At 41.2% G+C, this 27,770-nt stretch overlaps 1 protein-coding gene across 1 annotated transcript in view; it reads left to right on the plus strand.

Moving 5' to 3' along the window:
* The window catches only part of Pacs1 (phosphofurin acidic cluster sorting protein 1), a 132,387-nt gene that overhangs the window by 75,401 nt on the left and 29,216 nt on the right, over window positions 1-27,770 (plus strand). The window contains exon 2 of the mRNA XM_052192898.1: window positions 21,246-21,333. Coding sequence (XP_052048858.1) covers window positions 21,246-21,333 — 88 coding nt within the window. The remainder of the gene's footprint in view (window positions 1-21,245; window positions 21,334-27,770) is intronic.

Raw genomic sequence — 27,770 nt, forward strand, 5'->3', positions numbered from 1 at the left:
TTTTCTTTTTCCTAAACCTTTTCTTTCTGATTTGGTTTTTCAAGACAGGGTCTCTCTGTGTAGCATTAGATGTCCTGGAACTTGCTGTGTAGACCAGGCTGGCCTCAAACTCAGACATCCGCCTGCTTCTGCCTCCTGAGTGCTGAGATTAAAGGTGCGTGCCACCACTGCTAGGCCTACATTCCCAATTTTTTTTTTTTTTTTTTTTTTTTGGTTTTTCGAGACATGGTTTCTCTGTATAGCCCTGGCTGTCCTGGAACTCACTCTGTAGACCAGGCTGACCTCGAACTCAGAAATCCACCTGCCTCTGCCTCCCAAGTGCTGGGTTTAAAGGCGTGCGCCACCACCGCCCGGCCATTCCCAATTTTTTAATGAACTTATTAGAGTGTGTGTGTGTGTGTGTTGTCTGTGTTGGGGGAGGGAACATGTAAATGCTACCACACACATGTGGAGATCAGAGGACAATTTGAAGGAATCAGTCCTAGGGATAGAACTGAGATCTTCAGGCTTGGCAGCCGGGGGTTCTATCCAGTGAGCCCTTGGGGCCACCCAGAACTATTGTATATATTTCTAAAATTAATTAGCTGTTATTGTCCAGGTGTGAGTACTGAGATACTAACCACCACCACCACCTGGCCCTTATTCCCCTTAATACCCATGTGCATGTGTTCTTGCTTAGTGTTTTCTCTCTCTCTCTCTCTCTCTCTCTCTCTCTCTCTCTCTCTCTCTCTCTCTCTCTCCCTCTCTCTCCCCCCCTCTCTCTCCCCTCCTCCCTCCCCACTCTCTTCCTCCCCCTCTCCCCTTCCCCCTCCTTCTCCCTCTCCCTCTCCCTCCCTCTCAGATGCAGAGTTTGGTTGTCTTGTGGTCTGTAGTAGCTGGGTTTTGCTGCTTTGTGGGTTCTTTTTCCCACCCTTTATCCCTTTGGTTTTGCCCCCTAGCACTAGGTAGAAGAGAAACAAGGATACAGAAAAGAGGAATTAGGAAAATCCCTAAATCTAATTTTGTTCCTTTTGTTTCTTCTTAGACCACAGCTACTAAACAAACCACCACCAACCTCTGTGAACAACCAACAGACACCCACCCACCATGGCTCTCTGGGCCCTCAAATTTATATACCTTCTAAAAAGTTCCTAGATTCCAAATGTCACACAATCACAGAATCTGCAGCTGGCAAAACCATGCCTCTGCTAGAACATGAGGTAAATCATAGTCAGCTGCCGCAGACAGTCTGAAGCAACCCCACATACCTACACCTGGGATTAAAACAAAGCACATTCTTGTATTTCTGTTTTTTAAAAAAGTTCCAGGATCCTCACTACAGTCTGTTATTTTTTGAGATGGGTTGTTGTTGAACTTGGAGCTTGTGGTTGTAGGCCAGTGAGCTTCAGGCTGCCTGTCTCCTGCCCTGGCGCTGGCGTCAAGCCTCACACCTGGCTTACTTGGGAGCAGGCAGTGTTCCATGCTTGTGCAGCTGACACTGCCCACTAAGCCATCATCTATTTTTCTGAGGTTTTTTTCCTGTTTTTATATATTTTGTGTATAGCTCTACATTTTGTGTTGTTTTGTTTTTGGTTGGTTGGTTGATTGATTGCTTTTTTGGTTTTTGAAGGCAGGTTCTCTCTGTGTAGCATTAGCTGTCCTGGAACTCACTCTGTAGACCAGGTTGGCCTCAAACTCACAGTGATCTGCCTGCCTCTGCCTCCCAAGTGCTGGGAATTAAAGGCCTGCTCCACCACTGCCCAGCTTGTTTGTTTTGAGACTGAGTCTCACTGCATATTCTAGACTGGTCTTGAACTCCGTATCCTCTTGCCTCATCCTTCCAAGTTCTGTATAGGCATAGTGTCACCAAGTCCAGTACCACTAAGCTCTTAAAAGTGTGAGTGTGTGTGTGTGTGTTACTAAAAAGTAATTTTTTGGTAAATTTTATTTTTAAAATTTGTAAATTACTTTTAGCTAAAGTAAATGAAGTTTCTACTAACCAAAATGGAATAAATTGGTTGCTTAGACTCACACAGGAATGAGAAAACCTCAACAAAATCTAAGAAATTTCTAAAAGAATCCGGAATGGCTCCATAGAATTAGAAGTAATAAGATTAGCAAGTTTGGGGTTGTGTAGGGGTTACCAGTTTATGCCCCCATCTCATGATGACTAATTAAAGGAGAATAAAGTAACAGTGGAAAACTGCAGTACTATATGAGGGAAATGTAGAGAAGAAAGATCAGCCAGCATTCGGGGACAAATCCTGGAATAAAAACTTATGAAAGAAGTTCAGCATCTCAGTCTGTTGACCGCCAGCGGCCACATACGAACCGGGTTACCTGGAAGAGAATTCTGAGGGTGATGGGAAGGGGGCGAAAGGAGAGACTGAGTCAAGGCAACAGTGCCAGTCAAGACTAACTTTAATATATCTATGTCAAGATTTATAGTCTTAGGGAAATAACCCAACCCCTCCCAGAAGCTGGTCACATCAAAGGGCAGGCCGAGAAGTCTTTGGCTCCAATCTCAGCGGGTCGCCTGCTTCTAGTCTGGCAGGGTCTCTGCTGGGTCCCAGGTGAAACCACCTTGAGGCAATGTTGGTAGTCAAGGTGAAGGCGCCTTATTGTTTCCAAGGAACAAAGGCTGGAGGTAACCCATCGGAAGAGTGGGGGTTGCCAGACAGCTTAATGTTGTGGGGGAAGAGACAATTCCCCCTTAATTACTAATTTTTAACAACTCAGTGGATATAAGTATATTCATCCAATGGATGATGGGCTTTTAGACCAGTGAGGGAAAACAGAGGTCCAACCCCCTTAAACGTTAACGACATCTTTTTCAGGGGGGGTGGGGAATAGACTGCCTTAATAATTTAAGGACAGTCTCAATGTCAACCCCCATGCAGCTGGACGTGCTTTTCAGGGAAATTCGGAGACAGGATTTTTTCCTTTTCCCTTGCAGTGCCTCGCCTCGCACCTCAAACTGATGCCCATGTTTGTTATATTAACAAACATGCATAGTTCCGAATACTATGCAGCCTCATTTTTGAGGATCCACTGGTAAAGTAAATGCTCTGTGAATATGAGCTGGCTGGCTATAATAACCACCCATCCTCAACCTGGCGGCCATTGCTGGAGGAGCTTATCTTCTGAGTGTTATCTGCTTGAAATATAAAAGGAGATTAAGAGAAAAAACCTGTTTGGTCAGTATGGAAGGCCCAAGGCGTTTAGTTTGATTGAAAATTAGTGTCTTCAGGCAAGAAGCCTGGCTTGCAACTTAATTTGCAAGAACACAAAGGAACCTTACTTCCCAAGTAAGTGGGAGGAAGCTTAGGGAAAGCCTTTTGAATTAATTATACTTGCCAGTAGCTTTTAGGGTGTGTTTACCTGTTGGACCAATCTCTCTGGCAGCCAGCGTGCACCATCTTCTCCCTGAGAAAAAATGCAGACGGACCCTCTCCCCCAGATTAAAACGGGGTCTGGACCATTCCATGTATTAGTTAAAGGGTCCCGCCACTTAACCATGGCGTAGGAATTGGAAGTAGCTGGGTGCCAGTGTCGGTCTGCTGCAGACTGACCTTTAGCATCCGTTTGGAGAAAAATTTAAAACAAATAAGACAAAGGCAAGATGTGATTTAGGGGACCTAGGGGGTATAGGTTCCCCTTCTTAGTTTTAAGAAGCCAGTTTTTAAGGGTGCGGTGAGCACGCTCTATGATTCCTTGACCCATTGGATTATAAGGAATTCCAGTTTTAAGTTTTATATTAAATTCCTTGCAAAATGAGATAAAGTTCTTACCAGTATAGGCTGGTCCATTGTCTGTCTTAATGACTTTGGGTAATCCCATGGTATTAAAAGCTTGTAAACAATGATCAATTACATTTTTAGAGGCTTCTCCTGAATGCAGGGAGGCAAAAATGAGTCCCGAGCACGTATCAATGCAAACATGTATAAATTTTAATTTCCCAAATTCTGCATAGTGAGTTACATCCATTTGCCAAATTTGATTGGGCATAAGGCCACGTGGATTAACCCCTAAGTGGGGCACTGGTGCTAAAGTGAGACAATTAGGGCATTGTTTTACAATCATTCTTGCTTGCTCCTTTGTGATCTTATGACAGAGTCTCAATGTATGGCTAGAAAGATGAAATTTATCATGATCACGTCTCGCCAATTCTATAGGTGTTAAAGCCAAAGCTTGTCCTATGAGAGCTTTGTCAATGTACTCATTACCCTGAGCCAAAGGTCCAGGAAGACCTGAGTGGGCTCGTATATGGCCAATATAAAAGGGATTTTTCCTAGCAAGAATGATACTTTGCAATTGTGAAAACAAGGATCCAGCTGGTGTATTAAAATTAAATATGCCACAGGTTTCTAATTGTGGTATAGAAAATGCAACATAAGCACTGTCAGTAAAGAGATTAAAGGTACTATTTATAGATTGAAAGACACACAACACCGCTGTCAGCTCTGATAACTGAGCAGACAGCCCAGGGGTCTCTACGACCACCTGTTGATTATTAATATGATATCCGGCTCTTCCTTTGGAAGAGCCGTCTGTGAAAATTAAGAGAGCATTATGCAACGGCTGTAAAGATGTCATTTTAGGAAATACAACCTCATGCATATTTAAAAACTTTATCAATTTGTCTTGAGGATAATGGTTATCTATAGTCCCTTCAAAGCCTATTTTAGCAAGCAACCAATCTGTGCTATGCTGTTTTAACCAATCATCCTGATTTACACTGTAGGGCTGTATAATAACATCTGGTTCTTTGCCAAAATAAGTTAGCGCCTGCTTTCTTCCAAGCACAATTACTTGGGCCACTGCCTCATAATATGGCAAGATATTACGCCTTGAAGACACCCTCAAATGAATCCACATCAGAGGAGCCTTTTGCCATAATAAACCTGTAGGCGAGTGAGTCATATTAAAAATTAGCAGATGCAAAGGTAAAGAATAATCTATATAGGTAACAAATTGATTTTCAGTAGCTTTCTCCACTGTCTGTAAAGCCAAAAGTCCTTCTGAAGTTAATAATCTAGGGGATGTAGGATCAGCGTTCCCCTTTAGAATATCAAATAAAGGTTGTAATTCTCCTGTAGTAAGCTTTAAATATGGCCGAAGCCAGTTAATGTCACCCAATAACTTCTGAAAATCATTTAAAGTTTTTAAATTGTCCCTGCGGATAATTATCTTCTGGGAAAAAAATTGCTTGGTCTGTAAGTTTAAAACCCAGATAAGTGTACGGATCCTGGGTCTGCACCTTCTCTGGTGCTATTTGCAATCCTTTAGCGGCTAAAGCTTGTTGTAAATCTTTAAAACATAAAAGCAAAGTCTGAGGATTTTTTCCTGCAATTAGAAAATCATCGGTGAAATGGATAAAGTAAATATCTGGCCATTTTTGTCTTACAGGCTGAATGGCCTGTGCTACAAACTTCTGGCATAAAACCGGGCTGTTAGCCATGCCCTGAGGAAGAACTGTCCATTGGTATCTTTTCATAGGTTCTATGAAGTTAATAGAATGAACGCTAAACGCGAATCTTTTGCAATCCTCAGGATGCAATGGAATAGTAAAGAAACAATCTTTTAAATCTATGACTATTTTATGAAATCCTTTAGGAATAGCCACGGGGGATGGAAGACCAGCTTGTAAAGTTCCCATGGGCAACATAGTTTCATTAACCTTTCTTAAATCCTGTAACAATCTCCATTTGCCGGATTTTTTTTTAATAACAAATATTGGCGTGTTCCATGGAGATAGAGACTCTTTTAAATGTCCCGCCTTCAATTGTTCCTGCACTAGCAAAGAGGCGGCTTCCATTTTTTCTTTAGATAAAGACCACTGATCAATCCACACAGGATTATCATTAAGCCATTGAATTTTATCTGCGTGGGATGCAGGCAAGATAATGGCCATTACCGAAAATGCCCCAGACTTCTAGAGTTAGGGTTTGACTGGGGGCCTTTCCCAAGCCCCTGAGCGGGCAAGGATTCTTGCTCTAGCTCTTGCCTAGAGACAATTTCGTTGGGACTACACATAATCAAATTCATTTGTGACAGAAGGTCTCTACCCCAAAGGGTAGTAGGCAAGTTTTGCATAACATAAGGCTGGATTTGCCCTGAATTTCCCTCTTTATCTTTCCAAGTTAGAAGTCTCACACTCTGTTTTGGATTATTAGCATATCCGATGCCTTGGAGATGCGTAAGTGTCTCCGTCAATGGCCAGCTACATGGCCAATCTTGTCCTTTAATAACTGTTACATCAGCTCCCGTATCTATTAATCCTTCAAAACTCTTTCCTTCAATAGTCAATTTAAGGTTAGGTCTTTTATTGGTGATAGATTGAACCCAATACACTCCGGAGGAGCCAAAGCCTTCTTTTCCTCTTTTATCTTTAACGAATTTGGAAGGCAGTGGATGTAAAGGAACCAAGACAAGCTGAGCAATTCTTTGGTTAGCAGGTATAGTTATGACACCATGAGGAGAAGCAGCCATAATTTTTATTTCTCCCTCATAGTCACTGTCTATGACACCTGGATAAATCTGCAGTCCCTTTACGGTAGAACTGCTTCGTCCTAGCAGTAATCCCCAAGTTCCTTCAGGTAATGGTCCAAAAACTCCTGTAGGCAGGATCTGGACGTTGGGCGCCAATATGTTGACCACCAGCAGCCACATACGAACCGGGTTACCTGGAAGAGAATTCTGAGGGTGATGGGAAGGGGGCGAAAGGAGAGACTGAGTCAAGGCGACAGTGCCAGTCAAGACTAACTTTAATATTTCTATGTCAAGATTTATAGTCTTAGAGGAATAACCCAACCCCTCCCAGAAGCTGGTCACATCAAAGGGCAGGCCGAGAAGTCTTTGGCTCCAATCTCAGCGGGTCGCCTGCTTCTAGTCTGGCAGGGTCTCTGCTGGGTCCCAGGTGAAACCACCTTGAGGCAATGTTGGTAGTCAAGGTGAAGGCGCTTTATTGTTCCAAGGAACAAAGGCTGGAGGTAACCCATCGGAAGAGTGGGGGTTGCCAGCCAGCTTAATGTTGTGGGGGAAGAGACATCAGTCAACACTGCTCGAATTCCTGAACAGCTGGTAAATTCATTCCATGTACATAGAGAAGACCCTAAAAAATAAATATAAAAACCAATCAGTGAATGGAGAAAAATTTTGGAAAAAATCTTGAAAGAGAAATAAGTTCCCCTTAGAAAAACCGACTTACTTAGAAAAGATCAGTGAATTTGATGCCTCTTTTCTTTCCTTTCTGCTTTGTTTTTTTTAACTTTGTTTCTCTTATTTGTTAACATGCTGGGAATGGAACATGGGGCTAAACAGAACTCATGAAAGGCAAGGCTCTATTATGTAGCTATGCCTGCTACCACCAAATTTCCTTTTTCAAAATAGAGCAACCTCTATTACTATATTGCTCAACTTAAAAACTTTAAAACAAACAAACAAACAAACAAACTGAAGCTTTGGTTGCTTAGGGTATCATGCAGTTGGAAGATTAGGGGGAAGCACGGTAAAAGAACCACTCTATTATCCCAGGGTGAGCTCCTCTTCTGAGTGCTTGCTACCAAAATCCTTGGCCAACAGCCAGATTACCCAAGTACAGGGATACTCCCCAGGGTTCAAGTTCTAAAAGCAGTTCCTAGAATCTCAGAAGAACTAAGCAGAGGAAGCAGTTGCTGCATACTACAGACACATACTTCCAGGGTGCATCTAGGTAAGTCAATTAACTACTTAGGAAAAACCAAAGCCAACCAAAAACAAAAACAAAATCCCCAATATCCCAAGAGGGACACAACAGGATCCAGAATTCTACATTGCCTTATCTACAATGTCTAGGTATGATCTATAATTACTAGACATATGAAGAAACGGAACTCACAGGAAGGAAGAAAAGCACTGCAATCTGTAAGACCCAACCAAGTTCCTATTTTCATGTGAATATCTTGGGGTTGAAATATTACAAGTTGTGCTTAAATGACTAAGAAAAAAATAGGTAAACAGATAACTTTATTCATGAAATATGGAAGTAATACATGGAATTAGAGTTGAAATAAAATAATAACTTGTAACTGTCCAGCAGTCACCGGGAAACTGGGTTTACCTGAAAGGGAGGCTGGAATCAAGGAAGGGAGGCGAGAGAAGAATGGAGCCAAGACAAAAGTTCTGATCAAGGCTCGAAGTTTATTTTTCAGTTCTGCGTTTATATAGGGAAAGACCCAGCCTTAGGTTCAACAGGGTTCTTGTTTTAAAGCAAGCTTCAGCAGGCGGTCTTGTTCTTGCAGGAATACTGTGGATGTGGGAAACAGGAGACTCCATTCCAGGTGGGCTAGGCAACTGTGGCAAAACAAGGTCTGATTATCCCCCTCAAGGCTGGGGGAAGGGAATAATAACTGAAGTTTTAAAAAAAAACCTCACAGATATGCTCAATAGTATTATATTGAAATAACAGTAAAAGAAATTGGGGAGGGGGACTGGAGAGATGGCTCAGCAGTGTATGTTCTCTTAACTCTCTGGAATATATATATATGCCTCTTAACGGCAGCTCCAGTGAATCTTATGTTATCTTCTGGCCTCTGTGGTATCTGTGCACACACATGCACATACCCACACACAGAAACAAACATATACATGAAGTGTAAATTTCTGGTTTCTTTGTAGACTCAGTTGTGTCAGTGATTTTTTTTCTGGAAACTGTCTTATGAGTGGATGTTTTCACTGCAGCAGACACTCAGGAGGATGTTTTGCTAAAATCATATGTTTTTCTGGAGGCAGCCTGTAAAAAGGGCATGTAATGTTTTACTGGGGTAGATGATGCTTGAGAGAACATATCATGTTTGGAAAGGATATAAATCTAACCCAGCGGACAGCGGACAATGCTGGATGGCATTGGCTTACCTTGCCGTTCTGTGCTAGTCAGCGTTGGGCTTTGCTGACAGCACTGGGTGGTTTTGGTACATCTTACCATTCTTTGTTGGTCATCATTTGTCATGACTTCATAGAGAAAAAAACACACCAAAAAACTTTTGGTGGTATTCTGGCAACTTCTTGCCACTTCTGTAGACTCAGGCTGATTGGCAGAGCCTTGCTGTTGCTTCTGGATTGACCTACTATTGCTGATTCATAAATGGTGTTTGTGAATGGATCAAGCTGCCACTGCTGATTCATGTGAACTAAACTGCTGATATCCTGACAATGCAGATTGGATTTTTTCCAAAGAAATATTTCTAAGGTCCACATCCTTCTTTGGTCTATTTTTTTTTTTTTTTTGAGACAGGGTTTCTCTGTATAGCCCTGGAACTCACTCTGTAGACCAGGCTGGCCTCGAACTCAGAAATCCGCCTGCCTCTGCCTCCCAGAGTGCTGGGATTACAGGCGTGTGCCACCACCGCCCGGCTCCTTCTTTGGTCTATTAACCTTTCCTTTCCACTACCTCTGGTGGGTGATGAACTAGAAGAAACATTAACAATTTAAGAACACTTATTAAAATTGAAAAATCATAGCCTACTATACACATGATTAAAAAATTTAAAATGTAGAACAATAGAGAAAAACATGTAACACTGGACACATGTAACACATGCAGGGGTACTTGCACACCCTTGAACATGCAAATATAAATTGACATTCTGGTTCTAAGATGTATATGGAAATAGGGAGAAAATATCTAGAATAGAAATAGCAGTGCAATGGTGGCACATGCCTTTAATACCAGCACACAGGTGGAAGAGGCAGGTGGATCTGAGTCTGAGGCAAGTTTAGAATCAGCTCCAGGACAGCCAGGGACACACAGAGAAACCCTGTCTCAACCATAAAGAACAGAACAGAACAGAACAGAAAAGAGGCTAGTTTATTTTGAAACAGGGTCTCGTACTGTAGATCCCATTAGCCTACAATTTTCTGTATAGAAGCAAGCCAGCCTGCTCACAGACCTTTCTACCTTCCTCTGCCTGGTGAGTTCTGGGACTAAAGGCATGTGCCACCACATCTAGTGAGGTGGGAAGATCTCAAATTCCAGTCCAGGTTAGGCTAAATTGTTAGACCCCTATTTTTATTGTTTTGTTGTTATTATTATTATTAGCTTATATATGCTGGTGTATGCTGCCTGGTTGGTGTTCCAGTATCTGAGAGATCTCCAGGGTGGGACTGCTGGTCCTCCTACAAGGTGCCCTCCTCCTCAGTTTCTTCCAGCTTTACCCTAATTCAACCACAGGGGTCAGCATTTTCTGTCCATTGGTTGGGTGCAAATATCTGCATCTGACTCTTTCAGCTGCTTGTTGGATCTTTTGGAGGGCAGTCATGATAGGTTCCTTTTTGTGAGCTCTCCATAGCCTCCCTAATAGTGTCAGGTCTTGGGGCCTCCCCTTGATCTGGATCCCACTTTGGGCCTGTCACTGTTACTTCTTTTCCTCAGGCTCCTCTCCATTTCCATCCCTGCAGTTCTTTCAGACAGGAACAATTATGGGTCAGAGTTTTGACAGTGGGATGCCAACCCCATCCATCATTCAATGCCTTGTCTTCCTGCTGGAGGTGGGCTCTACAAGCTCCCTCTGTAGGGCTTGTTTTGTTGTAGTTGTTTTGTTTTTAGATTTATTTATTTTATGTATAGGATTGGTCTGTTTCCATGCACACCAAGAGAGCTAGATCCCCTTACAGATGGTTGTCAGCCACTATGTGGTTTCTGGGAATTGAACTCAACCTCTGGAAGAGCAGCCAGTGCTCTTAACCACTGAGCCATCTCTCTAGCACACACACACCCCTTTTTTTAAAGGCAAGGAAATGCTTGCTAACAGATTAAGGAATTAATAACCACAGGACCTAATTAGAAAAAGACTTGGCAAAGTGCCCAGTGCAGCAAAGAGAAAATATTCTGCATTTGTGTCACTGTTTAGAAAGGAATAATTTAATGCCCTTTAATCTAAGCTAGTGTTGTCCAATTAAGAAGCTGTTGGATGAAAACATGGGTTTTATGTTTAGTGGGATGAAACATTTTTCTTAGTATTTTTACATTGGATAGTTTTAATTAAATAAGCTATACAATACCCATTTTCTTTCACATCACTCTGTTGGAAATTGGAAGTATCCAAGTAAGAGGAAGACATAGTCTCTGTTCTTTAGGGTAAGGTAGAACTAGATAAGAGCTTGAAGGGGTAGGAAAACTGCAGACTTCAAATGAGGAAGAAAGCTTGACCTACAATGGAAACATCAGAAAAGGAAGGGCTGTGGAGAGGCTTGAAATAATAAGTTTGTTGGCATAGAGAACTAGAAATAAGCAGTCTTTCTGATGCCCCTCCCCTCTCTGTCTCACATGTTGGGGATTAGTTCTGGCACATCATTCCTGCTGTGAAAGTGCTCTACTGAGCTACATTCCCAGCCCTTTTTATCCTTACACAAGTGTCCCCCTAAGATGCCCAGGTTGGCCTTGAACTTGAAATCCTCCTGCCTCAGTTTTGCAAATGGCTGGAATTACAACTGTATTGATTCACACTGAGCTTTTAGATGTTTTCTTTGTCTGGTTTGAGCCTTAGGCAGTGAAAGTATACTCTCCAGACCTTGGTGCATTCTAGATGCAAGGGAGGACTGCCTAGTAGTACAGCCATGACGGCTTTGCTGCAGGGAACACATACACAAGGTTCACTTGACCTGTAAAAGGGGTAGCTGTATAAAGGTACTACAAACTGAATATGGTAGCAAATGTCTAGAATCCCAGCTCCTGGGATGCTTAGGCTGGGAGTTGCAAATTCTAGGCCAACGTAGAATAAATCATCAGACCCTGTCTCAAATAACCAAACTAGAATAGAAAAAGAAAACAAAATTATTGTTGTTATTATTATTATTAGCCCAAAAGAGGTTGCAACTGGACTAGATAGACTCTTGCTTGGTTCTATAACTAATTAGAAAATGGTTTCATCCTAAGAAGTTCAGAAATAGTAAACAAACTCACCTTTTAAAACTCAAGTAAAAGGGCTGGTGAGGTGATAGCTAAGCAGGTAAAGACAGTTGCCACCAAGCCTGAACACTTCAGTTCCATCACAGGCATGATCCACAGAGTAGGAGAGGACCAACTTGTGCAGAGCATCTTCTTCTGACTTAGAGTGTGTATACTTTGCCCCCACACAAATACATTTTAAGAATCTAAATTGTTTAGCTTTATTTTATTTTACATGCATAAATATTTGACCTGCATGTTTGTGGGGCCATGACCAGCAGAGAAACAGCTGATTGAGGTAAGCAGGAAATCCAGTTCAGTACAACTTAGTAGCTGATTTTGGTTCAAACTTCTAGAATCTAACATTGGACACTTTATATTTAGACATTTAAGTACAGTACAATTTTGGAAAAAATGTTTCCTGGTAACAGTTATCTCAGTCTCGTGTGTACAATAAAGTTTTAAGGTATGACTACATTGAAACTTTTTTGCATAGTGCATGTGACCTCTTCCATAAAGATACTCCTAGGGGAGTATCAGGTGTAGTCCCACTTATACAGGTATTGTAGAGGTCACCAAACTACAAAGTACATATGACTTCTCCTCCTAGGTTCTATTGACTGAGAAACAATGCTCAAGATAAAGGTCTAGGGAGAAAGTCTGGGATAAACATAGTAGTCTGGGTAATTCAAGTGTGGAGATGAGAGGTGTCATAGCCTCTAGAGCTGAAGTTACAAGGGGTTGTAAGCTGCACACTCTGGGCTATCTCTCCAGACCCCTTATTTTATTTTATTTTATTTTATTTTATTTTATTTTATTTTATTATTGTTTGTTTGTTTGTTTGTTTGTTTGTTTTGAGACAGAGTATCTATGTAGCCTTGGCTGTCTTGGAATTTACTATATCGACCATACTGGGCTTGAATTCACCTGCCTCTGCCTCCCAAGTGCTAAAATTAAAGCACCCACCACTATACCTTGCTCCTAATTTTATTTTTTAAAGCTATCTTTTATATTGTCCATTAAAGAATGAGTAAATAAAGAACTACAAATGATTCTATTGGGTAAGGGTTATTATATATTATTATGGAGAGAGTTGACTGTAGTTCTTCCTTGATAGTGATTATCAATTGAGTCTGACCTGCTCTTGTTCTTCCTCCAGTGTCTTTGTCAGCCCCCGTATTAAATTACTTTGGGGCCTGCTAGCTTATCTTCATATTGTCTGAAGTCTGCTTATACAAAGCTAAATGATTAAGTAGGTCTAAAACCTGTACCTCATGTGTTAGGGTCCCCTTATTAGACGTGAAGGTCCACATCCAGAATTTTTTTTAATGTTCATAATTATTTATTCCTTGAGAATTTCATACATGTATACAATGTATTTTATCTTATCTAACCCTTACCTAACACTCCTGTTCCAACTCCTGCTAGGCTCCCCAAACCTGCCTCTCTACACACAAACTTTATCTCCTTCCCTTCCTTCATTATAACCACTGAGAGCAATTAGCGCTGCCCATATATATGTGCATGACGTGTCTGGGAATTCTTGTTTTCAAGGTCTTAAAATAAATAGCTGTGGCATGAAACCACAGGGGAGAAAGATGTCCCCCCAAGTCTGTAGTTCTTTCATGCACTCTTTGGCTGATGCTAAGACTCTTAAGGAATAAGGAAATCATACTTGTTTTATTAATTTCATATGTACAGTGGAAATCTTCAGAAGACAGTGATATACTAAAAATACAAAGAAATAACCAAAGCATGATGCTTCTTACATTTCAAAAGAGTAATTAATCTCTGAGTGAGAAAGGACTAATGACTCTGGATTATCCCTTCCAGAATAATCCTTATAGTTTTGTACATGTAGGCAAAAGCAAACCATTTCAACTGAATTCAGCTTGGAGTAATCAGTATACCAATTTTGTGATTGTGCCTCCTTAACTCCTTTCTGATGTATTCAGAACCCAGAATTGTCAAATAATGAATCTTTCCTGAGTGAAGTTCTTTGTTAGGGATGTGTAAGGATTCTCCTGTCATTCCTACTCCTACATTAACCTGGCAGCTCTTTGTGTATCTAGACAAGTTCAGGTTTTGCCTTGGTCTGGAATGTGGAGAAAGATCAGAGAAAGATGGAACTGTCTCTCGATAAACAAGCAACCTGGCTATTAAAATAAATTTAAATGTACCATTTAAAATTATTTAAGGTAGTCACAATCTATTGCAGTCCACAGTAGGATCTATTTTTGAAATTTTTAATTTTCTCGGTGAAGAAAACTGTCTTAAATCCAAATTACTCCATTTTCTTATTTTGTTTGTTCAGTCAGTAAGGATCTGCACAGCTGGATTCTTAGAGAGGGGAGGGAGCGAAGTGAGAGAAGAGGAGGCAAGACAAGTGAACCACAGCATAGTGTTTTCTTTTGTTTTTCTTTTTTCTTTTTCTTTTTTCCAGACAGGGTTTCTCTGTGTAGCCCTGGCTGTCCTGGAACTCACTCTGTAGACCAGGCTGGCCTCGAACTCAGAAATCCGCCTGCCTCTGCCTCCCAAGTGCTGGGATTACAGGCGTGCGCCGCCACCGCCCGGCAGCATAGTGTTTTCTGTCTCAGCTCTTCAGTCTTTGTGAAGCTGAGATGTCTAGATGCCTGTGATGCTTCCAGAACTAGGAAAACAGGACAAAGATGTTCATAGTTAGCTATTATAGCATTTCTCTTGAGCCTCATAAAATTAAAAGATTTCATCCTTGGATGTGATACAGTTCATCAGTTAAGATCACAAAGGAAATAGTGATCAACTCACTTATGGGATTTTAGAAAAAGCCCTTTAATCTTGGGGTGGTGCTACAGGAGGGCATAACTGATGTTGTGTCCTTTTGTATGTGTTTAGTAAAGACATGAAAACTTTTTTAAAGCCTTTTAATTTATGTTTTGATTTATTACATTCCAATTTCTGTAGGAATAAAACTTTCAAAACCTGCTTTAATAAAGGTTCTTAAATGCTTCAACCTCCCTTCTAGCCCAACTACCATAATTAGGGGAAAAGAAAGGTTAATAGGAAGTGGAGGTTGTAGACCTATTTAGAAGTAGTTCTTTGGGGGTGATTCCAATCATCATTGTCAGGATATCAGCAGTCCAGTCTAAAACTTCAAATACAAGTCAGTAGCAGTAGTCCAGCCTAATCAGCAAACGCTGTACATAAATCAGTAGAAGCGGGTCGATCCGGAAGAAACCTGGAGGCTCTGCCGTGTTGGCATGAGTCTGCAGAAGTGGCAAGAAGCAGCCTGAATACCATGAAAAGTTGTTTGCACTTTTCTCTCTTACAAACTCACAAGAAGTGAAGATCAGTGAAGACCAGCAAAGCATTGCAAGGTGAACCAGTCCAAGTGCTGTCTACTGGGTTGTACTTGTACTCTTTCCAAACATTACACATCCTCTCAAGTGTCTGCTTCAGCAAAAGATCCTCTTATAAGACAGCTTCCAGAAAAACATCACATGACACAACTGAATCTACAAAGAAATCAGAAATTTCCACTTCAAATTCCCGTTTTTTTCTCTTCCTTGTGTTTTCAGATAAAACCACATTTCTCTTACCGGGATCACCTTGAGACCACAGGGAAATTTAGATGAGACCATTTGGTCCCAAAAAACCTTTAAAAAGGTAGCTGTGTGAAGTTTCCATTCCTCCCACCTTGCCTCGTTGCTTTTCCTAGCTTGAAATCTTATTTTCTGATTTCCTTACTTTATAGGCAGCTACTTCCATGTCTGGCATCCTTCATTTGAGATGTTGTATGCGACTGGAATGTGTAGCCAGTACATTGGCTGTGGGTCACTAGTTTTCACCATTTTGTACCATTTACCAATCAGCTTTCTACCCTCATCTCATTCTACCTGTGGACTTCATTTACAGTTCCTCCTTTGTTCTAATTAAGTGTTGCTTTCCTACCTCACTGGCAGCTCCTCAGTCTTTCTCATCTGCCCAAGGATCATCTTTTTCCTGTTTGGACTCCTCTGGAAGATCTCAGTTGTCAGTCCTCTGTGTTGATTTCTAAATCTATAACTCTAGCCTGATGCTTTTCTTGAGCTGGAGACATCCACAGTCAGCCATCTAGTGTCCACTTATAGTCAAGATGTCTCAAACTCTGCTCCACAATGTCCCTGTCTCCTCCTTCATCTTACTAGATGGCACTGCCAACACCTCAGAACTTTCATGAAGTTCTTTTTTTCCCAGACCCTGCGTTCAGTCTATTAGCAAGACATAAGCGATGTACTAGAATATTTGTGAATTCCACTCTCTATCATTCATTAGCTAGGGTCTGAGACCAAACTTTGCTCCTGCCTTAGCTGGACCACAGCCTTAGCCTGCTGACTCGTGGATTTCCCCAAACCTATCATCCCTTCTCTGGCAGGTCTAATTTCATCTAAGCAGAACATTTTTACCTGAATCCTTGTATATAATGATTTTCTTGTTTATAAATTATCAGTGTCTCCTGTCATAAGCAAAATCAAAGCCCCCTACTGCAGAGTCTAGCTTTCACTTTTCATTTTTACATTCCCCAAGCTGCAAGCATTCTTGCTTACTTTGCTTCTCTAAACATCCCGACTTCCTTTTATTCATGTGTCACTCAGTCCCTTAGAGTTTCCCCTCCTGAGTCCCGACAATTACTAGATAGTTTTTACTTGGTTTCAAATTTTATGTACTATTCACTATGTGGTCTTCTCCAACTTGGTTTCTTCCCACCCACACACATGGTATTATGTTTAGAAAGAAATTGATAATTGAAATAAAATCTTAACTCATTTTTTTTTTTAATCCTGATGGGCAGCATTGAATGTACGGCTGTACTACAGCTTTTGGGGCTGCTCCTGGTGGCACTTATGAGGAGTCTGTTATGCATGACGCAAACAGTGTTGCATATAGAATTCTTACTGTGGAGGGCAGTGTTCTCACTTTCTTATGCATGACTCCCTTGGCAGCCCCATGAGTCAGTGTTATTACATGTTCATTTTATGTATGAATATATAGAGATAAAGGGAGGGGCATCGAGCCAGTGAGTGGGATCGCTGGAGAGCGGGTTCCTCGGATGTTCATAGTTTTTTAAAGTGATTCAGATGATACTCCCACAAGCAGCATATGAGTTCCATTGTACCACACCCTCACTCATACATAATTTTGCCAAATTTGTATTTTGATTTCAAGTTATCTTTTCCTGATTTAATATTTATCAGCCATTAACATTTCCTCTTGGAAACACACTGTTCCTGTCCTTTGCCTATTCATTCTTATATTGATTTGCCAGCCTTCTTTATTCTACATACTTTGTTAGCATTATGAGTTTCAGATATCTTCTCCAAAGTCGTGACTGTCTTTTTAATTTTTTTTAAAGATTTTTATTTATGTATAGGAATGATCTATCTGCGTGTACATCTGCGTGCCAGAAGAGGGCATCAGATCTCATTACAGATGCTTGTGAGCCACCACGTGGTTGCTGGGAATTGAATTTAGGATCTCTCAACCATTTCTCCAGTTCCTGTCATTTCATTGTTTATATGGTATTTCCTGCTAGCAAAAAACCCTAATTTTCACAGAGTTGAATTTATTTTTCCCAGTATCTTGTTTTTAGAATATCTCAGTGTCATAATAATATTGTCCTGGGGTTGGTGAGATGGCTCAGTGGTTAAAGTTGCCTTTGGCAAAGACTGAATTAGATTCCTAGGACCCATTTGGTAAAAGAATACCAATTCTGTTCAGACTTGCGTGTGCATGCTGTGGCACACATGTGCCCACAAACATGCATACACAATTAATTAATTAAAATATAATAAAAATAATATAAAGAATGCAGTCTTGTATTCTAAAACTTACATTTCATGTATAAGCTGAAGAGTTGTATGTAGTCAGTCATTTTCCTAGTTAGGGAATAGGCTAACTTCTTCTGCTGCTTCTCTGCATTTTTTTCTCCTCTTCCTCCTCATGTTCGACCTGCTTCTCTGCTTCTAGTCCTGCCATCATCTTTTATCAGATTTCTGCATAATTGTGAGATGTTGCACCATGTTCTTTTCCACAATCTTTCGTTCTTTCAGTATACCTAACTTCCTCAAGTAGTGCTGCTTTACTGTAAGTCTGATTATCCTATCTTCTCTTCTTCAAAAGTATTTTTTTCTTGGACTTTGGACTTTCCTGTGAGTGTTGAACTTGATGTTTACGGGAAGTCCTACGGGAGTTTTCTCAGTGCTGTGTTACTTTTCAGTGTCCGATGAGAGGTCAGATAGAATGCTAGCATCCCACACATGTGTGTCCCCTCTTTTACTTAGTCATTTGTATGTGTGCAGTACAGTGGTACAGCTCTACACAGGGGCTAGTGTATGTGGCAGAGGGAGGCAACTTGGAGTAATGAATGCTTAAGAGGAAATGCTCCAGATCCAGCTTGCCTGAGTTTAAGGTCCTCTTGGGTAACCAACACTTTGCATCTCCCTTCCCTTTTTTGTAGGGCAGAGCTAATGAGCATTGTGATAAATGCTCAATATTTGTCCGTTCACTATCACTACTGTTCTTTTCTTTCCAGGTGTCTTATTTTTGTTGTTTTGTAAATTATATCTTTTTAAAATTACGTTTTATTTGTTGCTGGTATTTAGAAATGCATTTGATTTTCAGGAATTTACCAGTCTTGATTAAACTCTATTAAAGGTAATAACATTCTTTTGAATTTCCCAAATAAGTTTTTATACACTACCCTGAAAGCAGTGACTTTTGTTTCTTTCAGTTCAGTCATGCTGATATGATATTGGCTTGTCATTCTTCTTTGATGGTGTACAGTAAGGTGTTTTTTGAGCTTATAAAATCTGAATCTATTTCTTCCTTTAGAACCTCTGGAAAATGTGTATGGGGTTAGTTTTTTGTTTTTTTGTTTTTAGAATATTTAGCAGAATTTGCATATAAACATCCTCTGAACTTGAGGTTTTCTTTTTCAGAGGCTCTTCAACCAATGTGTCTGATTGTTACTGATGATGTTTATATGCAAGTAGCTATAGCTGTCTTAATAATTTCTGCTACAATTTTTTCAACTATTTTCTTTATTCATCCAATTGCAGCATTACTTGAATAAATAAAGTGGTTTGTGGAATTGTAATGGATGGCTTTTCCACCCTGGCCTCTTTGTTCCCAGAAATAACGACTCTGAGACTTTCTATATATGAATAACTGTTCAGGTCCTAATCTTCAAGTAGATCCTTGATTAGCTCATCTAAAACCCGTTTAAACTATTCTAAGTCTTCCGCGTGGTTAATGTCTCCTCCTGCATTCAGGGCGAGTCTCCCAGAGTTCCTCTCTCTTTCCCCACTGGGACTTCCACCTCCCATTCCCTGGCCCAGTCCCTTGTCCATAGGCTTTTATGTCAGGTGACGCTTTCACACAGTGCACAGAGGATTCTCTCTACAGGAATAATTTAATTTTTAAAATTCTGCTTTATCTGGAGAATGTTCCTTTAAAAATGTTCAGGTTGCCAAACTTTATTAGTCTTTAAGAGCTAGTATCTTAGGACCCTTGAGAAATAGAGTGGGTAGAGTTAAGCTTCATATTTGGATCCTACAAGGTGACAGGAGAGAACCAACTCCTCAAAGTTATTTTCTGACCTATACACACTCTCTCTAAATTAATTAATTTTAAAAAGGAGACTGTGAGGAGAGAGCTTGGTTGGTAAAGCAATTGCAAGAGGACCTGAATTCCATTCCCAGAACCCAGAACATTTTAAAAAGCCAGGTGGAGCCCAACATGTGACTCACACCTTTAATTCCAGCACTAGTCAGAGGCAAGTGGATCTGTGTTTGAAGCCAGCCTGATCTACAAAGCAAGGTCCAGGACGGCCTTTAATCCCAGCACTCAGGAGGCAGAAGCAGGCAGATCTCTTGAGTTTGAGGCCAGCCTGGTCTACAGAGTGAGTTCCAAAACAGCCAGGGCTACACAGAGAAAACCAGTCCTATCTGGAGGTAGGGGATTTAGACCCAATAACAACACTACAATTTTAAAATGGGGGGAAAAACTTGGAATATAGATGTTTTACTAAAGAAGACACAATGGCAGACATGAAAGTAAACATATGAAGAGATGCTTGGTACCATTAATCATCAGGAAAAGCAGACTAAAGTATGGTAGGATACCACTCCACATTCATTCAATAGCTTTAATAAAAAAAAAAAAAAAAAAAGACAACCACCGATGTTGGTGAGGATATGGAGAAACAGGAGTCCTCCTAGTCCTTCCTTCTTTCCATTCTGTGCTATAGACTGAACCCAGCAGGCCTTGCACATTCCAAGCACATTATGAAACTATGTTGGTAGTTTCATAAAAAGTGAAACAGAGGTGAGTGAGTCCCTGTTTGCAGGGTCACCATCAGTGCTGGAGCTGAACTGTGGTGCTCCTCTGGAAGAGCTGCATGCACTCCGCCACTCAACAAAGAGTGGGTTTTAAGTTCCTTGTAACTGGAATTAAAGGTATGTACCATGACCAACCAGCACGCTCCTTGTTTTAAACTCATGGAGCTGCCTGTGTTATGAGGAGTAAGACAGTTCTGTCATTGTTTTTGTTCATAGAGCTAGTTTCCCAGTATGGTACTATTTGTTAATTGAATAATTCATCTGCCCACAGTAAATTCCTATCTATGCTTAGGTCTAAGTCCAGACTGTGTTCCTCGCCATCAGTTCCTCTGTTCACTCTTTTCCCATTACCGTGATGCTTTAACCAGTTTGACCTGAGAGTTGCATTTACTATTTGCAGAATGAAACTTTCTGTATTCTTTTATTCCCCAGAAGTCACCTTGCTTTTGTTTATTCCTATGAACATTTAAAATCTTAAAGAAAGTGTTAATGAGTTCCTGTATTGTTCCTCTCCTCAATGGAACATTTATTAAAATTTATCTTGTTGGTTTCATCTGCTTTTATAGCGGAAGTATTTGTAGCTAGCTGTAAAATCCTGAAGACTGTAGCAGGTATCTCTTTTACTTACTTTGCAAGCGTCTGTGTGTGTGTGTGTGAGGGGAGGGGTCACTTTTGCTGTTTCAGATATTCTTGGATGGCAAGTAGGGGAGAACCTGAGAAAATAACCACGTCTCTGCTTCCTGTGTCCTCTGAAGCTGCTCCACATTAATAACAGGAAAGTGTAGGTTGGGCTTGAGAAACATAAACAGTCACTGAAGTCTGAAGAATGATACGCCTTGACACTTTGAAACATACGACCTAAAGCTCTTTACCTTGATTGGCCCTCTCATAGGCTTACTTAAGTAGACCAGGTTTCCACAGTAGATGTTACCTTCCTACAAGTTCTTATTTTAACAGGACCTTCTTTCTCTGTATTTTTTTAGGCTTTTCAGCTTGACTCTGAAGAAACTTGTAATGCTTAAAGAAATGGACAAAGATCTTAACTCAGTAGTCATTGCTGTGAAGCTGCAGGTGAGTTGAACAGTGAGTGTCCTGAGCCCGGGGAGGCTCCCGTAGTGCTCTTGATGTCCTAGCTGTAGAGATCCCTGGAGCTACTCCTCTCCGCAGCTGTGGCGACAGTTATGCAGAGCGGCTGAGCATGAGGCATGCAGAGTCCCAATTCCACCTTTGATTTGGGTCCTCAGTTTCCTTATATCTTATCTTGGAAAACGAAATGGTCCTTCTTGGCTGCCTCCCCAGATAAGTGAGGCAGAGGCTGAAGCCTGTTGTAAACCACTCAGTGTCATAAAAGGGATGCAGGGCCGTTCCAATCTTAGTTCTCCAGTGTCTGTGTTAGGAAAGTACTTTTGGAGGCTTCCTATAGGATGTAAAAAATGTATACATTATAATTTTAGTCTTAACAATTTAAAGTTTACTAGAGTGTTTTATATTCTAGGTAGCCCTCACACTTAATGCTTCTTACTTTTAATTTAATTTTGTATTCTCAAGGAATTCAACATATTTAAAACTAAATTACAAAAGTATTTAGGAATTTATTCATTGCTACTTAATAATTAAGTGGCAGAGCTAAGACTAGAAACCAAAGAGTGTGTAATTTATATTTAATTAAACTCCATTCCCAGATCTTCCTTAACTGATCAGTCCTTCCTAATGAAGACTCCCTGGAGCTTAGGGAGGTTCTGAGGGGTCTCTGCAGTGCTTAAACAACAGCTGAGTCTCTCATTTGAGGGTGGTGTATTTGCTGAGTCTCTCTCTCTCTCTCTCTCTCTGTCTCTCTCTCTCTCTCTCTCTGTCTCTCTCGCTCACTCTCTGTCTCTCTTGCTCACTCTCTTTCTCTGTCTCTCTCAATCACTCTCTCTCTGTCTCTCTGTCTCCGTCTCTCTCTGTCTCTCTGTCTCTCTCTCTCTGTCTCTCTGTCTCTCTCTCTCTCTCTCTCTCTCAAAGATTTGTTAATGTGTGTGAGTGCTCTATTTACATATACATCGGCAAGTCAGAAGAGGGCATTGGATCACATTATATATAGTCAGGAGCCACCATGTGGTTCAGGGAATTGTACTTATTAGGAAGAATAGCCAGTGCTCTTAACCACTGAACCATCTCTCCAGCCCTGAATCTCATTCCTTAGAAAACAGTGAACTATATGGTGATCCCCTACAAACCATCATATTGATTAGCTAGCTTGCTATGTGATATTTATTATAGTAAATAACCTCCATTAAAATTTACAGCTGAGGGGCTGAAGATTTGACTCAGTGGTTGTGAGTACTAGTTGCTTTTCCAGAGGACCTGGGTTGATTCCCGCATAGTGGCTCACAACTAACTAGAAAAATGGGTCTGCAGGTAAGACCATGTACTAATCAGGTGTGGTGGACACACCTTTGAACACAGCACTTGGAAGGCAGAGGCAGGCAGATCTTTGTGAATTCAAGATCAACCTGATCTACATAGAGAGACCCTGCCCGAACAACAAAAGAACTTGCACTGCTCTTTTAGAGACCCTGAGCTTTGTTCCAGCATCCATGTAAGACAGCTCACAACTGCTTGTAACTCTAGGTCCAGGGAATCCATCACCTCTGCCTTTCTTGCGCATGTGCACATAGACAGAGACTCACATATACCCTTAACTAAAAGTAAAAGCAAAAAAGGTTTTTTTGAGGCATGGTCTCACCATGTAGCTCTAGTGTCCTAAAACTCACTATGTATAACCAGACGGCCTTGAATTCTCAGAGACCCATCGCCTTCTGAGGGCCGGGATTAAAGGTGTACTCTACCAGGTCCAACAATAAAAATAATTTTTTAAAACATCAAAATATTCCAGTTGAAGACAAAGCTCAGCATTTAAGAGCACTTGTTCTTCCATAAGAGCTGAGTTCAGTTCCCACATGGAGGCTCACAACTGTGTGAGCATCAGGTGTGCACATAATGCACAAATGTAGATGCTGGCAGAGCACTTATATGTGGAAAATAAACCTAAAAAACTTTTAACTTCAACATTTTCATTATTCCTAACATATTCCTCCTGTTTAACACAGTCTAATTCCCTGTTAATTCTTGTGCAAAATTCCTCCGAAACCTGTGAGGTACTGCTAAACCAGTGTGGGAAGTGACACGCAGCGGCAGCTGTCAGTGCGGTGTTGTCTTGTCTGGATCCTGCATAGGTCACAGGCTGCATCCAAGGCTCAGGAGTGTTTCCTTTGTATTCACATGCAAACAATATGGGGATCCTTTCTCTGATTCTTTTGTCCTTCCTGTCATTAAGTGCTCTTGCCAAAGGAAATAATTTCATTTTCTCATTAAATATTTGACATTCTGTAAGATCCTTGATCATCCAGAAACTTCAAATATTCTGAATATTTAAGTTTATTTCCATGCAGCTGAAAGTAATAACAGATATTGCTATATTCATTTTGATCACCTACTTATTGGTTCATTTAGTGAATATTGGCTGAGCATTTATTTTATATTAAGTATGGATTTAGGCACAAATGAGGCAGCAGTAAATAAAACAAAACCCCCTGCCTTTAAGGAGCTTTTTATTCTAATTGCACAGCAGTATTGAAAATGAGCCCCTGCCTGCCATGGTGCCACACTCCTTTAATGCCAGCACTTGGGAGGCAGAGGCAGGCAGATCTCTGAGTTCGAGGCCAGCCTGGACTACATAATGAATTCTAGGCCAGCCAGGGATATAGAGAGAAACCCTGTCTCAAAAAACAAACAAAAAGCTTCCCCAAGACACTATTCAGGATATGAGTCAAAATCATTTCCACATTAATGCTTTGGTATTGTTTGTCATTTACCCTGAGTTGGTAGTATTTGCCCTGGAAGTGCCGGTGCTCCCGTGGGTGGCACTCTCCATGCTGCAGCCCACTAGAGCACCTGTCAGCTCTCCCTCACTGGAACACAGTACCCCAGGTTAATCAGATTAGAGGGAGTGAGGATTTATTTCCACTCATGGTTTCAGAGATTTCAATTCTTCATGGGCCTGTGGGCATAGGTAGAGGAGGAAGCTGCACACTCATGGCAACTAAGTGGGAGAGGGGATGTAAGAAACTTAAGACACAGCCCCTGTAAGGGGCTTCGGTGACCTGATTTCCTCCTACCTAGTTCTATCATAAATACTGTTTTAAATGCTCTTTAAGAGTAAAGATTTTGGTATGAAGAGAGTTGGCTCAGTGATTAAGAGCTATTTTTCTTTTCTTATTTTTATTTTATGTATGTCTGTGTACCATGTGTATGCAATGCCCTAGAAATCCAGAAGGCATTGGATCCCTTGGAACTGGAGTGACAGATAGTGATTAACCGGCACATGGGTGATAGAAATCAAACTAGGATCCTTTGAAAGAACAGCCAGTGCTTTTATCATTAAACCAGCCCCACAGTGGGTTTGCTGTCGTTGTTATTGAGGTTTTTGTTTCTTCTCTCTCTCTCTCTCTCTCTCTCTCTCTCTCTCTCTCTCTCTCTCTCTCTCTCTCTCTCTCTCTGTGTGTGTGTGTGTGTATGTGTGTGTATGTGTGTGTGTGTGGTTGGTTAGTTTTGGTCATTTTGTTTCTTGAGATGAGATCTTATTGTATAGTCCAGACAGGCCTGGAATTCTCAGAGATCTGAGTGATAGGATTAAAGACTTATAAAAGCACCATATTCGGAATGAGCATAGCATAATGTTTTAAATAGCATATTTACTAGGCTATAATTCAGATTCCATTCAGCTCACCTACTTGGAGCACAGAATCTGAGGCTGCTACAATGTTCCCAGTCATACAGCCATCAGCACAGGTGTCCAAGCATTGTCTCCACTCCACCAAAAAGGCCTCTCATCTGTTAACTGTCTGTCCTCCAGCCCTTGCTCTGGGCCACTAACTACCACATTGGTAATTCACACCACAGTGGATGGGAGAAAGTGAGAGCAGGAGACTGAGGCAGGAGGATTGAGAGTTTTATGTTAGCCTGGGCTGTATAGCAAGGCCCTGTCTCAAAAACAAATATTTAAAAAATAATAGAATTGTAATTTAACAGACAGTATTCATTAATGAGTATTTTTATGTTTTGTAATAACTTCATGGTATTAAACACTTTTTCTTTGCTTCTGTATTGAAAATGCACTATAGAGTAAAAGTGGAGGTCTGAGGAGATAGCTCAGCAGGAGACAGTCTTTACAGTTCACACATGAGGACCCGAGTTTCAGTCCCCATGTCATAAGCAAACATGGCAATGTCGTACCTAACACCAGTGAAGTAGGGCCAAAGTCAGAGTATCAGACTGCAGGGTCTTGTTGGCTCCCAGCCTAGCTCCAAAGTCTGTGAGCTATACTGCCTGAAAGGAGTAAGGTAGAGTAGTAGAACAGGACACCTGATACCGTCCTCTGACTTTCATACACATGTGTTCACACCTGTGCATGTCCCACACACATACACTACATACACATGTCCACATGTATTCACATACAATTTTTTTAAAATATTAAAAATAAATTAGATAACTGGCATGAGATGGCTTCGTAGTTAAGACCACTGGCTGCCCTTCAGAGGACCCATGTTCCATCCTCTGCACCCATTTCTCTGTTGACTCCCCAGTCACAGGGCATGTAGCACCCTCTTCTGGCTTTTCCAGTCACTGCACACACACAGTATACAGAAACACATGGAGAAGAAACACCCATACACAAAAAAATAAAAAATAAAAAAATAGATAAATAAGATTTAAAGGTATCAAAAATAATTCTGAAGCTGAGCAGTGGTGATGCACACCTTTAATCCCAGCACTTGGGAGGCAAAAGCAGGTGAATCTCTGAGATTGAGACTAGCCCAGTCTACAGAGTTCCAGGACAGCCAGGGCTATACAGAGAAACCCTGTCTCAAATAAACAAAGTAAATATTATTACTATTATAATTATTCCAAAATTGGACCCATGTTGCTAGTGTCCTGCATAATTTCAAGAATCCAATATTGAGACACATGGAAACAATCTTTGTGGAAAGATAGAAAGGTGAGAATGGTCATGTAGCATACCTACAGGGGGCAGACATGGCTACTCCACAGCCCCTGGTGTGCTGCAGTCTGCACCCTGTTACCTATGTATGCAGGTGCCATTAATACAACTCACCATCCAGATGGTGCATGGGGGTTTGGGGTTGGTCTTTTTTGCAGTGCTAGAGATAAAACTATATCCCACAGAGTCCATTGGACAGAAGGTGTTTGTGTGTTGAGGGAGTGTTTATGTAGGTCAGAGGGCAGTCCTGGAGATCATTCCTCAAAGCTGTCCACTCTTAATTTAACAACAACAACAACAAAAAGCTGAGAGGTGGTGGTGCACACCTGTAATCCCAGCACTCTGGGAGGCAGAGGCAGGCGGATTTCTGAGTTCAAGGCCAGCCTGGTCTACAGAGTGAGTTCCAGGACAGCCAGGGATACACAGAGAAACCCTGTCTCAAAAAAAAAAAAAATTAAAGATTTATTTATTTCATTTATGTGAGTACACTGTAGCTGTCTTCAGACACACCAGAAGAGGGCATCAAATCTTCTTACAGATGGTTGTGAGTCATCATGTCGTTGCTGGGAATTGAACTCAGGACCTCTGGATGAGCAGTCAGTGCCCTTAACCGCAGAAATACCCACACACACACTCTTATTTTTTTAAAGACAAAATTTCTCTGCTCCTTGGCCTAGAACTCTCTAAATAGGTTAGGTTGACTGTTAGTGGGCCCCGGGGACTCTTCTCTTTCAGCCTCTCCAACACTGGGAATTACAAGTGCACAACACTGCACCAAGCTCTTTTTGTGTATGTTCTGGGGTTAGAACTCAGGTTTTCACACTTGTGAGGGAAGCGGAAGTTTCTACAGTTCTTAACAGCATATATTTAGATAAGAGAAGTTCAAATAACAAGAGCTGCTACTAATGGAATGTGAAATGTTCTAGTTTGGAGAAACTAGAACAAAATGAAGGGATGAAGGAAGTTATAGGTGATGATGATGGATATGGGTCTCACTGAGAAAATGACATTTGTGAAAACCAAGAGAGTGAGCTACACAAATTCCAAGAGGAGCATTCCAGGGGGAGAGAAAAGCCAGCTTCAAAGCCCTACACAGCCATGGTGATGTCTGGTTCTCAAATGTCTAGCTGTGGCCAATTTGTAGCTAATATGACTGACTCTAGGTTCTCTGGCTTCATTAGCTGTGGCATTTCTGGCTGAATGGAGAGGATAGAGCAGGAAAAACAAATCAGGTGAGGAATGCACTGGAAAGGCAGAGCACCCCGGCCTTGTTTCTTGAGAGAGCTGTTCTATGACTGAAAAGGGGAGTTGGGTGCTAGGTAACAGGCACTTCCTATAATGATGATGGTTTGGGTGAGAGAGGAGGGTAGGCTGAGATGACTCAAGCAAGTTGGTAGAGTGGATCTGCCCTTCAGTGAGAAGGGGAAGACTGGGGTAGAGCAGACTCCAAGGAAACCTGAAA

The sequence above is a fragment of the Apodemus sylvaticus genome, chromosome 1 (assembly GCF_947179515.1).
Source record: "Apodemus sylvaticus chromosome 1, mApoSyl1.1, whole genome shotgun sequence".
NCBI classification, from domain to species: domain Eukaryota; kingdom Metazoa; phylum Chordata; class Mammalia; order Rodentia; family Muridae; genus Apodemus; species Apodemus sylvaticus.